Source organism: Colobus angolensis, unplaced genomic scaffold (genome assembly GCF_000951035.1).
Source record: "Colobus angolensis palliatus isolate OR3802 unplaced genomic scaffold, Cang.pa_1.0 Scaffold52, whole genome shotgun sequence".
Classification (NCBI taxonomy): domain Eukaryota; kingdom Metazoa; phylum Chordata; class Mammalia; order Primates; family Cercopithecidae; genus Colobus; species Colobus angolensis.
This window is the reverse complement of record NW_012118710.1, coordinates 1,041,589-1,056,979: the sequence shown is the minus strand read 5'-3', so window position 1 is coordinate 1,056,979 and position 15,391 is coordinate 1,041,589. Positions and strand designations below refer to the sequence as shown.

General features: G+C 52.8%; 1 protein-coding gene across 5 annotated transcripts in view; it reads right to left on the bottom strand.

Moving 5' to 3' along the window:
• ANK1 (ankyrin 1, erythrocytic) overlaps positions 1-15,391 on the bottom strand; it is a 240,567-nt gene that overhangs the window by 26,664 nt on the left and 198,512 nt on the right. For all 5 annotated transcript variants that reach the window (XM_011960651.1, XM_011960652.1, XM_011960653.1 and 2 more), the window contains 11 exons: positions 15,099-15,253; positions 14,528-14,739; positions 13,853-14,057; positions 13,082-13,178; positions 12,668-12,896; positions 10,445-10,570; positions 10,198-10,317; positions 8,489-8,567; positions 8,137-8,208; positions 6,155-6,286; positions 4,551-4,697 (listed from right to left, as the gene is read on the bottom strand). In XM_011960651.1, the coding sequence (XP_011816041.1) occupies positions 4,551-4,697; positions 6,155-6,286; positions 8,137-8,208; positions 8,489-8,567; positions 10,198-10,317; positions 10,445-10,570; positions 12,668-12,896; positions 13,082-13,178; positions 13,853-14,057; positions 14,528-14,739; positions 15,099-15,253 (1,574 nt within the window). The remainder of the gene's footprint in view (positions 1-4,550; positions 4,698-6,154; positions 6,287-8,136; positions 8,209-8,488; positions 8,568-10,197; positions 10,318-10,444; positions 10,571-12,667; positions 12,897-13,081; positions 13,179-13,852; positions 14,058-14,527; positions 14,740-15,098; positions 15,254-15,391) is intronic.

The window sequence follows — 15,391 nt, the reverse complement described above, 5'->3', positions numbered from 1 at the left end:
CTGCAGTAGTTTCAAGCAGGAGGGTATATCCAGTCCCTGTTACCCTGTCTTGGCCAGCAGTGGCACACATTGCATCTGACATGGCTCCTTGGATTTGGCTGGATGAACATTCCATCACTCCTTGAAATTGAGATGAGACTTGAGAACTGGGAGAGGGCAGCTTTGTAGCCACAGAATACTTGAGGCTCATTCTTGGGTTCCTTTTGTGACTTTCCCACCTTGAGACTTCCACAGTATTCACTTTAATGGAACTTTACCCAAATAAAGATGTAAGGGGCCGGGTGCGGTAGCTCATGCCTGTAATCCCAGCACTTTGGGAGGCTGAGGTGGGTGGATCACCTGAGGTCAGGAGTTCGAGGCCAGCCTGGCCAACATGGTGGGACCCGTGTCTCTACTAAAAATATACAAATTATCTGGGTATGGTGGCAGGCACCTGTAGTCCCAGTTACTTGAGAGGCTGAGGCAGGAGAATCGCTTGAACCCGGGAGGCAGAGGTTGCAGTGAGCTGAGATCGCACCATTGCACTCCAGCCTGGGCAACAAGAGTGAAACTCCATCTCAAAAAAAAAAAAAATGTATGGATACAGAGAGCACATGTACCACCTCTGCAGGAAGTCCCTGCTTGTCCTCACTCTGGGACTCCTTCCCTGGTAGCAGTATTTAGGGTGCATGCCCAGCTGCGTCCTCTCCCAGCCTATGCAGGCTGAGATCCAACGCCGCCGGTAGCTAGTTGTACTCCTGGTGCTGGTGGGGATCACTATGAAGCTGGAGCAATACTCGCAGAAGCACAAGTGCATCCTCATGAGGAACATCTCACAGGTCTGGGGTGGACCAGACTATAGGCAGATCCACTGGATCCCCCAGGGTGAGTTCCAGAATATCTGTCTCTCTGGTAGTCTCATGCAGCCCCACCACACCTGGGTCACCAGCCCCTCCCTCAGTCTAGAGACCTCCCCTTGGGGCTACATGTTGGAGAAGTCAGGTAAAAGGCAGCCACACATATCAGTTTGGGGCCGCATACGGTCAGGTGGTCCCTCCTCATTCGAGGTCACTGCCCTGGTTCTGTGCTGACCCAGAGGTAATAATCATCCTGCTAGCTTAATGTCAGCAGCAAACGGGGCAACAGGGGTCATCAGACAGCCTTGCCCCTGACAAGGCCACACTTCACTAGCCACCAGTTGTGAAGAATTGAGGGAAATAAAACATGTTTTATTCCTGAGTAGACATTAGTTTGTGTCTGATTTATCAGGCCAAATGGAGCTCACATGGGTGTGAGATGACCATTTCTCCTCTCACAAGGGAAGTCTGTTTTATTTTCAGAGACATGCTATTTTATTTCGGCTCTATAGGCCATGCTTTTTTCATGTTTATTCCCAAGGCCTGGGCAGTCTTCTCCTGTGTGGGAGAAGCACACTGGCCTTTTGGCCTGAGTGCCTCTGCTCTGGCCAGTTCAGGCGCTGGTGGCGAGCAGAGCCACGGAGGGAGAGACAGCCTCAGGCTTCTAATTCCCGGACGCCACCCACTTATGTCGCTCTCACAGAGCTGCCTATCACTGCCTGGAGTCCCAGCGCCTCAGAAGGAGGCTCAGACACACAGAGGGACCAGGAGAAGCACAAAGGAGCCAAGGTCTGACTGTGGGCATCGGTGCAGTGGGCTGGGTGGGCACCAGGTCAGGCCATCACGAGCCCTGCCCAGGGGAGAGCAGAGAAGCTGCAGAGCCTGTAGTGTCCCCCCCAACTCCTCAGACCTCTGACTGTCCTGCCACCTTCTCTCCAGACCACAAGGGCATCCAGATGAGGGCCAGACTTTCTGGGGCAGGGAGGAAGGCAGGAAAAATATAAAGACGCCAGTTCTAGACCAAGCAGGGCATTGGTGCATGAGTCTGCTGGGGCCGGGGGAGGGTGCATGGGGCACAGAGCTGGGTCTAACGGGGACCCGCCAGAGAGGGCATCGGGGGCTGCTGAGGCTGCACAGAGCAGCCAGGAAGCACGGAGCATTCGACTGTGACCATCTGAAATCAAGTACTCGGGAGAGGGCTCCCTCAAAGACTGAAGTGCAGTCATGCCACTCTTTGGCCATAACCCTCTGGTGGCTTTCCAGCTCACTCCACATCAAACCTAATGTCCTCATGACAGTCTATGGGTGGGCTCCGTGCCACCCCTTCAGCCCCCACGCCTGCCCTCTCTCCCACTGTCCCTTTGCCTCCGCCTCCAGCCCCATCCTATGAACATATCAGGAAAGCCCTCTTCACACTCCCTGCCCTGAAATCTTCCTCCTCAGCGCCGACGCATGGCTCTCACCTCATCTCCGGCAAGTGCTTGAACGCCACCCGCTTCCCTTGCACCATGAGTCCCCCAAGCCCCGACATTGGTCTGTCTCTCCTGCACCATGTGCGGTAACTGCTGGTGAGTGATACAGTCCCCCGCGTGGTTCTCCTCACAGGAGGGAAAAGTTCCACGAAGGCAGATTTTGGTTTTGTTTTGTTTTGTTTTGTCTGGTTGAGAACAGGTATCTCTCTCCTGCCTAGCACAGTGCCTGGCGTGCGGTTGATGCTTGAAAAATATTTGCCAAATGGGCTGACCCCTCGAAGCAGAACCCTTTCAGCAGACATGGAGTACACAGGATCAGTCCCACACAGGGACTGAGAACCACTCGGGCAAGAATGTCTCAAAGCCTGGTGGAAGCCAGGGGTCTGTGGCCCGGGGAGATGCTCACAGATACCCAGGTCTGTAACTGTGAATATTCACACTCATGCGGTTCTGGTGGCCCATAGTCCTGTAGGTGCTTCATCAGGGCACAGGAAATCAAAAGCGTGCCCCTCTGACTTGACTGAAAGTATGCGCTGGGTGTTAAAGAAGCCTCCACATACTGGAAGGCAGAGGAGCTTTGTCACCAGAATTTCCCCAGGTTTGTGACCTCCCTCAACTGCCCTTAGCCCACTGAGCTTCTGTAAAGCTCCAGCCAGGTCCCCTGAGGGGAGGCTAGAATCCCCAAGGGGGTGGACCGGGGGAGTGGGCTGGGCACACGCAGCAGGCAGCACCACACAGCAACACCCGTGCACACACACGCACACGCACACATAAGAACACACACACGCACATGCACACGCATGCACATGCATGCACACACGCGCACACACACATGTTCGCCTAGGACACAGCCACGAGATGTGTGGGGAGACAGGGCTGGGGGCCATGACATGCATGTGGACATGGCCAGCTCTGTGCCTGCCGAAATGGGAACAGTGGAGACAGTGGAGACAGGCAGCACCATAGCGTGGGTGCACAGAAGTCAACATGAGGTTAGAGGCAGAAGAGAGGGGTTGGGAGTGACCAGCAGATGGGCCCTGCTCCCAGGGTGCAAAATGGCACACTTCAGGAGTCACAGGATGTGGGGCAGGGAACAGGGAGGGCTCAGCGAGCACAGGGTCCCCTGGCAGGGGCTCCGTGCCCAGGCCCACCTGGGACTCGCCCTTGGCCGCGTCCCCCAACTGTGTACCCAGTCACAGGTGCCCACCCTCAGTCTGGCCATGGCGGGGATGGCCCTTAAGACGAGGAGCTTAAGGAGCATGCACATAACCATGCAAGCATCCAGGGTGACGGGTCAGCCACCTGAAGATGCCATGTCACAGACATGGAAATTTTGTTTCAAGGTCTGTAAGGAATTTTAGGGATCCAATCCAACTTGCTGATTTTACAGAAGGGGAGAGGGCTCAGTCATGCAGGGAGCTGGCAGGAAGGAAGGGCCTAGAACCCAGACCTCCCAGCCGGAGAGTGGGGCCTCACCGTTTATGTGCCCGCTGGCCAGAGAGGGGGTGGGCGAGGAAGGAGTTGTGAGGGGCCTGGCCCAGGAGTGACAGGGGCTTGGGGATAGAGGTCACAGCCTCCTGTACATCCTCTTTTTGGGCTGGATCTCATGGGGGACCCCTGCCATGCTGAGTCACATCAACAAAGAATGAGGGGAAGAGATGAGATGATAGAAAAGGGAGACAGGAAAAAGCAGAGAGACCCGGCTCCAGGAAGAGTAAACTGCTCAGTCCCTAGAAGTGGCCACAGCAGGATTTGTAAAACATCGTCCAGTTAAACTGCACTAGACCTTGAGCCAGGAATGGCCCTCTGCTTCCCAACCACTGACTGTTTTACAGATGGGGACACTGACACCCCAAAGAGGGCCCACGCCTTGCAAAGAGCTACTGGAAAGTCTGCAGCTGTTTAGGGGCAATGTCTAGCTGGCTGCCTCTGACTCAGCTTTTTCTCATAACCAGGCCCTCTGGGGATGCAGTTGCTGATGGCAAGGGCCTGGAGGCCATTCTGCAGGGCTGCAGAGGCTCAGTCAGCAGGCGATGCCGACCTGTACAGGAGCAGCCATCTCTCTCTCCTTCACCTCTGCTTCCCCCCAAAAGGAGGAACTCATTGCTGACAAACCAGCCCTCCCACCAGTGGGAGGCAGAGCGGGCTTTGAGGGATGAAGTATTATGGGAAGGGGTTATTGGTGCTGATGCCTGAAGGGCAGGGCCCCGGCTCAGCCCCACCTGGTCCAGGTGACACTCACCATTCATCTGGGAGGGTGACAGCGAGTAGTCGCGGTCCGCGTGCCGCCTGTCTGGCTTCAAGTTGCGGCTCTGTCGGCCAGAACCCTCCAGCATGTTCACAATCTCGCCACGGTCGATGCTCTGCAGGGCTGTGCATAGATTCTCCACTGAGGGCGCAGAAGAGAGATATGCGTTACTCCAGGCCAGCGAGCGAGGATCACATGGACTCAGAAAATGGGGTCAGGATGAAGATGGAGAAGGGAGATAATTTTTTTCAGAAGGTGGAGGCACCCTCTTTTCTTAGAATCAAAACAAACTTTCTCTTGGGAGAATACTTTTTATACTTCAACAGATCTTTTCCAAATGCTAACAGTGGGCAGTTATTTTATTTACTGGCCTGTTATCAAAAAAATAGTAAATTATTTTATTTATTGGTCTTACTCTGTCACCCAGGCTGGAGTGCAGTGGGGCAATCTTAGTTCACTGTCCACCTCCCACCTCAAGCAATTCTCGTGTCTCAGCCTCCTGAGTAGCTGGGATTACAGGTGCATGCCACCACACCCGGCTAATTTTTATACTTTTAGTAGAGACAGGGTTTTGCCATGTTGGCCAGGCTGGTCTCGAACTCCTGACTTCAAGTGATCTGCCTGTCTTGGCCTCCCAAAGTGCTGGGATTATAGGCGTGAGCCACCGTGCCCACCACAGTGGCCAATTTAAAAGTCTAGAAAGACTGTTTTTTATTTATTTTTATTTTTGTAATCTAAGAGGAGTACTACAAGAAAATAAGGATTCGAATGATTAGATTCTGTCCTTTTGAAATTCTTGGTCCTTGCCAGATGATTTGAGATGCAAATGTAAACACTCAATTTCTACTTAGTGGTTTTGAGTCTGGGAATCTGGTTGAGGAGGAGCTGAAAAGAGAACGAGGCAAAGTTCCCTCCAGGTTGGAGGAAGCTCCTGGGAGAATGAGAACTGGTTCAGACGGGGTCCAGCTCACCCAGACTGTGTCCTGAGAGGACAATACTCATTTGCTTGGGAAATTCAACAGGAAGACCTCAAAGATGAGTCATACACCCTCACACATGTTGTCATCTAGGAGTCCTGATGCAATTTTTATTTTATTTTTTTTAGAGTCAGGGTTTTGCTTGTTGCCCAGGCTGGAGTGCAGCAGTGCAATTGTACCTCACTGAAGCCTTGACCTTCCAGGCTCAAGTGATCCTCCTGCCTCAGCCTCCAGAGTAGTTGGGACTACAGGTGTGTGCCAACACACCCAGCTAATTTTTAAAGGGCTACGTTACATAGTCTGCTCTCAAACTCCTGTGCTCAAGCAATCCTCCCACCTTGGCCTCCCAAAGTGTGGGGACTACAGGCATGAGCCACTGTGCCAGGCTTTGCAATTTTTATCTTATTCCAAGGATATGAGAAAGGCTGAGGCCAAGCTTCTCTGATCATGCCTTCTGGCAGGACTGCCTGGAGACCTTCTGATGCAAGAGGCGCATGCGTGTGTGTGAGAGAGACAGACAGACTGACTCCAGAGGCCAGTGTCATGAATGGAATTTGAAGAAAGAACAGTTGGGTGGGGAGGAGGTCCTAGGACAGGCTTCCTCAGCGGGATGGTACTGACTGTCTGTGTTTTGGCCTTCACGGATGACCCAGAGGTTCAGCAAGGCCACGCTCTGCTCCAACAGGGAGTTGGGATTTTCCACTCGGATCCTGTTGATGTCTTCCACACTGAACTGCAGCTCCCGGGCCAACTCTGCAAGCAAAGAAACAACGGCAAATGTGAGCCATGCAGGGGGCCTCCAGCACACAGGCTGGGTGGGCACTGGGGCATGAGGGCACCCAGTGGGGAGCACAGGGAGCTCTGAGGCAGCCTCCCTGTGGATTTGGTCTTCCTTCTTATCAAGAAATTCCTTATGAAATGCCAGCACCTATACCTTTATATCTCCAGAAAATGGAAGAATGGGAGGGGTGCTTGATAAATAGGTCCTGAATGAATGAATGAATGAATGATTAAATGTCCTTTCTTCCTTTCATAGCTTCCAATATGAGATGACATGACCTCTCAGCAAGGTCAGCAACTTCTGCAAGGTCACAGAGCCAGTGAGTCCCTGAGCCAGGAGGGAGCCGCACCTGCCAATTCTCACCCCAGTGCTGCCTTGGCCACACCAGGACACCACGCCCTGCTGCCGAGAACCAGTGAGAACAGAAATGGACTCCTGAGCTTATGCTTCTTCAGGGAGAGGTGTTATTTACATTTAAAATGAAAATACAAGTTCCCATCTAAATGCAAGGCAATAATGCAGACTGTTAGCCAAAATCCCCCATTATTTTTATTGTTATTTCTTTAGAAGGAAAATAGCATTAGAGTCTAATTTCAAGGATGAAGAAGACTGGGGAGAAAGTGATGGTGAGAATCAGAACACGCACACACAACACAAACGTGCACACACTCACAACACGTATGCGTGCATACACGCCCCCTGAGCAGCCAGCAGTCATGGTTTAAAGAAGGAGCCATGTCTGAACTTCTGCCTTTCCACAAGTTATTGCCAAAAGGTTTCTGAGTATGTCTAAAGTCTTCTCCAGGTAAAGTGAATGAAGGGAGTCTACTCATATAAAGGCTAACAAAAAATAAGGAGTGGGAGGGGAAGCCATCTTCTCAGCGTCAACAAGAATTGAGCACTGGGCTCTGGACAGACATACAGTTATAATTAAGCATTCACCAAGCTGCATTTGGGTCCTCTTCTTTGTTGCTCAAAGCCACACAGTGCTGGATACTGACTACTTGCACCCCCATTGTTCCTAAAGACAGGGTTTCTGACATTAGGCTTCTGTTTAAGGATCCTTTAAGATGGTTTTCAGAGTCCCAATTCCAGCAACCAGTTTGAAGGCAGGGATCAGCACGAGAACGTAGCTTCTTCCTCTCCCTGTCCATGACTTCACCCTGCACGTTCCAACCAATCAACCACCTCCACACTTCAGCCACTCCAAAGCCTTTAACAGCCCTAACCCTGAACGCCTCCTTGGGGAGATGGATTTGAGGTTTCCTCCTCCCTCCTTGTCTGGTGGCCCTGTGATTAAGCCTCTTTCACTGCTGCAACCCCATGTCTCCGTGTGTCTTGACTTGCCATTCACATCAGGAAATGGGCCTGCTGCGGTTACACAGGGAGAATCCAGTTCTAGGTTCTGTGGTTGGGCACAGCACATTCTGATCCTTCACTTTATTTGCCCACCTGCCTCCCTTAAATAAGATCGACCCCGGTGCCTGGCAGGACTTCTGTGAGATCCAGGCACAGCCACAGACCATAGTGAAATATGTCGAGACTTGCCCTCTCCTTCCCTCCTTTTCAAGGTCGCCTGTTACCTCAAAAGTTGATTCTTTCTTAGAAAGGAAAGTCAGACAGAGATGGAGGCAGGGGGCTCCCCCTTCCATGGGCACTCCATGGTGTGGCTTGGACAGCAGACCCAGCTCAGACAATCACAAATCAGATAACCCATGGGTGATAAAAGGAGGGTTAGGAATGCCTCATTCATTGCTCATTACGGGGAAAGAGGGTAGGTGAGACAGACAAAGTGATTTTCTGCCCCCAATTCCCCACTCACCTGCCCAGCTGAGACCGAGGTGCTCTGAGATAACAGCCATCTTCTCTGCCTGGTCTGTCCCACTGAGAAGACCTGGAGAGAAGCATTAGATTTCATTTAGTAGCCAGGGCAGGACACAGTTGAAAGGCGTGAGGATATGGCCTGTGATGGACGTGGCTTCCGTGTACACTAGGGTGATTGTCTAGACTCTCTGCAAGATCAGGGGAAGACCCGAGTCAGCTCTGCAGCTGCTTTTGGAACTGGCTGAGCGAGCGGCACCTCAGCAGAGCCCTCACACGGCTGCAGGGAGATAAGCTCACATCCACCCTTCTTGGGAAGGGAGCAAGCATGCATTATCACACAGAGGCTGTACCTGGTGTGGACTCACTGAGAATGCTGTATCGCAGGGCCAGGGGTGTCGGGGTCCTTCTCCTATCTTCAGCTCCGCTTCCCTGCAGAAGAAGAAAGGGTGCTTTGGGTTTTGGACTCTCCCCACCTTCCTAGAGAAGGTGATCTGAGCTCCTATGATGCAGGGGTGGGGAAGGCTGACCCCAGTCCTGGTAAACAGTCCGTTTCTTCAGGGACTTAGCACAAAGAGTAACGCATGGGAGGAGTGGGAGTGAAGGGAAGCTGACGAAGTGTACATGCGTTATTAATCACAGTCATAATAACGGCAAGCTCACGTCACCCCATCACCTGTGAGGCCCTATTTAATGTTCATGGCAATGTAGGAGCAGAGCTGGTACTGTATTACTCCCATTTCATCAATAAGGAAACTGAAGCATAGAGAGACTAAGTTCCTTGCCCAAGATCACCCAGTTAATAGGTGGTAGAGCTGGGTTTGAACTTAAAACAACTGTTTTTCTTTTTGGATTTCTTTCTGCTTCAAAGACCCGTTTCTGTACTGCCCTAAGGCCTTAACATCACAGCCCTGTGGAAAGCATCCAGATGCTTGCCCGAGGCTGCAGAAAAATATTCTCTCTTTTGTTTTTAAGAGCCAGGGTCTCACGCTGTCTCTGAAGCTGGAGCGCAGTGCAATGGCACGATCATGGCTCACTGCAGCCTCAAACTCCTGGTCTCAAGTGATCCTTCTGCCTCAGTCTCCTGAGTGCTGGGGACTACAGGTGCATGCCACCATGCCCAGCTAATTTTTCATTTTTTTTTTTTTGTACAGACAGGATCTCACTGTGTTGCCCAGGCTAGTCTTGAACTCCTGGGCTCAAGCAATCCTCTTGTCCTAGCCTCCCAAAGCACTGGGGTTACAGGCATGAGCCTCTGTGCCCAGCCTGAAAACCCTCTTTTGAAAGATAAGTTGGTTCACCCTCATCTCATCCCCAAAAAGAAAAGAGATTGAGCCATGGACTTAAGAATGTAACCTTGCTTCTTTCCTAGTTTAGCATGGAAGGCTAATGATTAAAACAACAACAACAGCAAAACAACACCAACGAAAACCACGGAGACGGTCTGGAGACGTATGATCCCTCCAAAGTCCCTAGCAGAGGTGGTGACTGGGATACTCTTACAGGTATCGACAAATGAACATACGTGGCCAAGACTCCTTTGCTGAGCTCAAAACCCTGGGTGTTTGCAGTGGCTGAGGACACCAGGCTTCCCTTCTGTGAGGGCCTAGCACCCTGGGAAGATAAGCAGGTAGATGAAAAAGCGGCCTGAGAGAAGCCGTGCCGGGGCTGGGAGACCTTAGCAGCTCTCCTTGGTGCGAACCTTGGAGGCCTCGGGCCAGGGATACTGAGGCAGATGCTCTTAGGGCCCCTTGCCACCTTCACACCTAGGGAGCCCAGGGTCCACAGCTTGAATGTGCCCATCACCATCTGATACCAACATTTGTTCCTCCTGTCACATAACCAGTGCTGCACATGAATTGCAGAGAGGGCCAGGGCACGGTCTCCCCCCAGGCCACAACATGAGCATGTGGAGGAGAGCTCAGCACCTTTGTGTGCCTCGGGGGACTCAAAGGTTCCACCAGAAAGAAGCCCCTTGGACGTGCTGAACCTGGGGTCTGTTTGGGGACCTCTTATGGGGAAGCCTTCTCAGGCCAAGGCTCCTCGGCAGGTGCCAGCTCACCTTGCTGCAGGGGGGCATGGTGATGTTCAGGTGGCAGAGTATGTGCTGGGTGTCCTCGTACTTCATCGCCTTGCGCAGAAATGACAGGGACCCTCCCGGCTCTCGACTGCTGTCCCTCACCTAAACTCAATCACACAAAGGAGAATTCAGGGGCCCTTTTCTAGGCCACTGGGCTGTCTGGTTTAGAGAATTCTGCCTCCCCAACTTCCTAGACCCAGAGGAGAGGTCAGCCAGAGGGTGCCGGCACCTTTACAGGTATGGCCAGACGATTCTCCCGAAATGACTGGAAGTGGAAGCTCCGCTGCTGGGCAGCTTTCTTCACAGGCACCAAGTTCCCAGAGAGTTCTGCAAAGAGGGACATTCCTTCCAACACCTACAGGAGAGGAAAAGCAGATACAGCTTGTCAGGGAGAGAAGGGCCCAGATGTCCCACCTTCAACCTTCTGTCCTTCCCTCTCCAAGACACACCCTGCCACAGCAAGAGGCATGGGGGTGTGTGCTGAGAAATCCACTGTTTGTTTTGGGAAAGGCTTTATTTCTAAAATTGTGATCAATGAGGCATGCTTCCTGACTTCAGTGGATTTTGTTATATGTAGGGTTCTTCTAATATCCCTGAGATGTTGATGAGAATTGCTATCAAGTACTCCAAAATGTCACTTGAATATCATAACATAGTTTCTGAAAAACGAACAAACAAACAAAAAAACCACCACCACCAACAACAAAAAATCCTGGTTCTGGGCTAGGCATGGTGGCTCATGCCTGTAATCCCTCCATTTTAGAAGGCCAAAGTTGGAAGATTGCTTGAGTTCAGGAGTTTGAGACCAGCCTGGGCAACACAAGGAGATCCCCATCTTTACAAAAAAAATGTTAAAAATCAGCCAGGTGTGGTGGCAAGTGCCTGTAGTCCCAGCTACATGGGATGCTGAGGCAGGAGGATCACTGGAGGCCAGGAGTTTGAGGCTGCAGTGGGCTATGATGGCACTACTGCACTCCAGCCTGGGCAACAGACTGAGATCCTGTTTCTAAAAACAAAACCAAGGTTCTGTTTTTACATCTGTCCAAAGATGCTTTGTTCATGAGAAGAGCTGGAAAGCACTTGCTCTATTTTAATCTCACCCATAATAATGGTCCCTACTGTGTATATATAAAGCTTTCAACTGAGAAGTTATCATTAACCCATTTGACAGTTGAGAAAATTGAGGCCCAAAGAGAAAAACCAGTTTGCCTCGTTAGTGCCTAAGACAGGATTAGAACCAAGGTTCCAGTCCTGTGCTTGTTCTACGGGGCCCTCAGCCTTCCCCAGGAAAACTCAGCACAGATTCTGAGGCTTAGATCACTGCTGGCTTACGACACATCTTAAACCAAGTGGGTCTCTTAGGATAGGGAACTGGTTCAGACCTAGCCCCCATGCCTTCACTTGGCACATTATCTGTTGAGCCCTTTCCTCTGCCTCCTCACCTGGGTGCTACTGAAACTCTAGCACAGCAGGTCACAGTGTGGACTCTGGGGCCAGAGATGACCTGGATAAATCCTGTCTCGACCACTCACTTAGCTGTGTGACCATGGGCACATTACTTAACTTCTCAGCCTCAGTTTCTTAATACCTAAATCCAGAATAATAAAGGTACCCACAAATATGAGAATTAAATGAGATTATGCAAGAAAAACATTTTTAGTTATTTGTTTAATAGAGATGGTATCTCACTATGTTGCCCAGGCTGGTCTCAAACTCCTGGGCTCAAAGCAATCCCCCTGCCTCAGCCTTCCAAAGTGTTGGGATTATAGGCATGAGCCACTGAGCCTGGCCAGCACTTTTGTTTGTTTGTTTTTCGTTTTGTTTCTTGCCCCCGCCACCATACCCAGCTGGCTAGCACTGTTTTTGTTTTTCTTTTTGTTTTAAAACAGAGTCTTGCTCTGTCGCCCAGGCTGGAGAGCAGCGGCGCGATCTTGGCTCACTGCAACCTCTGCCTCCCGGGTTCAAGTGATTCTCCTGTCTCAGCCTCCCGAGTAGCTGCGATTACAGGCCTGTGCCACCACGCTGGCTAATTTTTGTATTTTCAGTAGAGACAGGGTTTCACCATGTTGGCCAGGCTGGTCTCTGACTCCTGACCTCAGGTGATCCGCCCGCCTCGGCCTCCCAAAGTGTTGAGATGACAGGCGTGAGCCACTGCGCCCGGCCTGTCCAGCACTTTTAATAGTCCCTGGTGCACAAGACCTTCTGCAAATGCCAACTCTTTTCACAGATCACTGGACCAAAAGCCTGCAGCCTCCTCTGATATGTGCATGGTGGCATCTCTCACCTTTCCTGAAGCTTATCTAAGATGCTTCTCAAGAGGGGTCTCAAAGAGAGACAGCTGTGGAGCCCCTTGTCTACAGAGGGAGGACTACCTGCCTGCACCAGGCAGGGGTGTTCTGGAGAAATGGCGGGAGGGTTTGTCCCAGAGGTGGTGCAGGGCCCAGCCCCGTACCTCTATGTCCCTGCTCCGGGCCACCTCCACGAAGTTCTCATGCTGCTCCAGGGTCTTGTCCACTTTATCATCCGTCATGCAGTAGCAGCGCAGGCGGCCCTCTCGGGGGTCATTCATCTTGGCAAAGATGACGAATTTGGCCATGTAGGGCACTGCAGTGAGCTCTTTGTACAGCAGGGTGGCGAAGTTCACAGCCTCAGCGGTCCGAGGACAGTCTGACAGCCAAAACCTAAAAAGGAGGGCACGTTATAATGTGTTCCCAAGTGCCCAACAGAGAGCATCCTTTCCATCCAGATGGAAGCAGCCCATGAACCACGCCATGGCTACTCTTGCCACACCTGTGGTCACAGAGGCTTCCACGTGGAGGGAACAGTGAGGGAGCCTCAGTGCTGGGCTGGGTTGGCCTTGTCTCACCTGGCGGAGACATTGGTGGTGAAGTTGGCACACTCGTTGGCATATACAAGTTTGGTGGTTCCTGTTATGTCTTCCCACTGAGCTTGGTCTGTTCCTCCTGTAACACCGGCAGAAATGGGGCTGGGGACAGTCTTCAGGATGTAAGGATGGAGCTTACTAAAATGCTAAGGCCCTGGTGTGCAAGGTGAGACTGGGTGAGGCTCACTTGGTCTGCAGCCCTGGGCACACCTACCCTCACCCTCTGCCCTTCCTCCTAGCGACCTGCATGCCCCTCTCCTAGGGCTTGGAGGGTTCTTCCCCAGGGCCATGGACTTTTTTTTTTTTTTTTAGATGGAGTTTCATGCTTGTTGCCCAGGAGTGGAATGGTCTCGGCTCACTGCAACCTCCACCTCCCAGGTTGAAGCAATTCTCCTGCCTCAGCCTCTGGAGTAGCCGGGTTTACAGGCGTGTGCCACCACGCCTAATTTTTGTATTTTTAGTAGAGATGGGGTTTCTCCATGTTGGTCAGGCTTGTCTCGAACTCTTGACCTCAGGTGATCCACCTGCCTCGGCCTCCCAAAGTGCTGGGATTACAGGTGTGAGCCACTGCATGGGCATGGACTTTTATGCAGATGCATCATCCTTCCACCTCTTGGAAGAGCACCTCACTCCCGGGGAAGCCAACAAAAACTAAGGGGATTGCTGGCCTTGCCTTCTCGCGTCACCCACTACTGTGTTCCAGAAGCACTGCAGCTGTGGAGAACACAAGTCTGAGACAGGGGCCCCTCTCACCAATGACGCTGCAAAGCAGGCGCAGGCTGGTGGTGTCTCCCTCCCCACTGTCCCTCGGGTTGTCGGTCCAGGAAGGAGGTAGCGGGATCCGAAGTCCGATGGGGCGGTGGAACTTCCGGCGCCTGGGCTCCACGGTGACAATGGGGCTGAATGTGGCCTGGTTGCCCAGGAGCTTAGTGACAAGCTCATCTGGGACAGGCTGGGCCTGTGAAATGACAGAGGCAGGACACTCAGGCCCAAGCAGGAGAGGGGCTAGTCAGATGGGAGGCAGCTCCATGCCCAGAGAGAGTGGCCGTCAGTGCATGGGGTCCCCTCTGCTGTTGGACCGCAGGACTGACATGGTGGAGCTCGCCTTCCTGAGCCCTTTCTCCCCCTCTCCTCTGCTTCTTACTCCCAGGGCTGGTGCATCTTTGCTCGCATCACGGTCAGCTCCCAGAGGTCATGTGGTTCCCGCATGCTGCACAGACCGGGTCATGCAGCTTGATGGATGCAACTTATCAGGGACCTTCTGCCTCACCCCTTCCCACTCAACTCTCCTTTGAGCTTTAAAGTCAGTTCTCCACTGTGGCATTTCAAAGCACCGGAAAAAAGCATGGGGATGTCCTGGGGAAGAGGGTTCCCGGGGGCCTGGAGTTCAGTCCACCCCCAGGACCTGGCAGGGAGGAGAGCTGTCACCTGCAGAGCCAGCTTCACTCTCTTGGTGACTGCATTCTCCGGGAACGTTGCCTGTACCAGGGGCACCAGCTTGCTCTTCAGGGAACCCCCTTCAGGACCGATGGTGTCGTAGTCCTGGCAGAGCCGCGACATGATCACAAAGTACAGCGGGAAGTCTGTGGTGATGATTCGGCACACCCTCTTCTTCTCCAGCTCCTCCAGGCTCCCCAGCTCTGGAATCACACACACAGGCCACCACCGCAGTCACATCAGGCACAGGTTCAGGCCTTCCAGGGGCCCCAGAGCCTCCTTGTCCCCCAGACCCAGTGCACACACCCTCTCCAGGTGCCAGGCGGCATAGTGGCCAGAAGAAGTGCCCAGGCCCAGAGGCCCAGCAGAGCAGATGCGGCTGCAGGCAGCAGCTGAGCATCCCCTCACACATCCTGGGGACCCAGGGCTTGTCCACACCAGGCCATTTCCAGTCTCTTGGGGCTTCCCAAACTCCAGGTGGCCCTGAAAGACCACCTTTAAGGTGCAACTCAAACCCCTCTTCCGCAAGGAGGGGACCCAGCGCTGGGATCCGCTCCCCTACCTTCGTCCATCCCGTTGAGGATCTGATCCAGGTAGCTCTCTCCATAGCGGCTCCTGTGCTCCTTCCACACGGAGCCGTTTTCACTCCTCAGAACCACGAGCTCCCGGTCTCCACGGCCATGAGAGGCAAAGTGCGGGATCTCCACGATTACAGGGCTGAGGCAAGGACACAGTGGTGGTGGGGAGGTGCTCACACAGGGCAGGCAGGGCAAAGGGAGGGATGGGGCTGCCGGCTCCCACCTAGATGGGGAAGACGCTTCCACAGCCACGTGGAGGCCCTACCTGCAGGCAGGT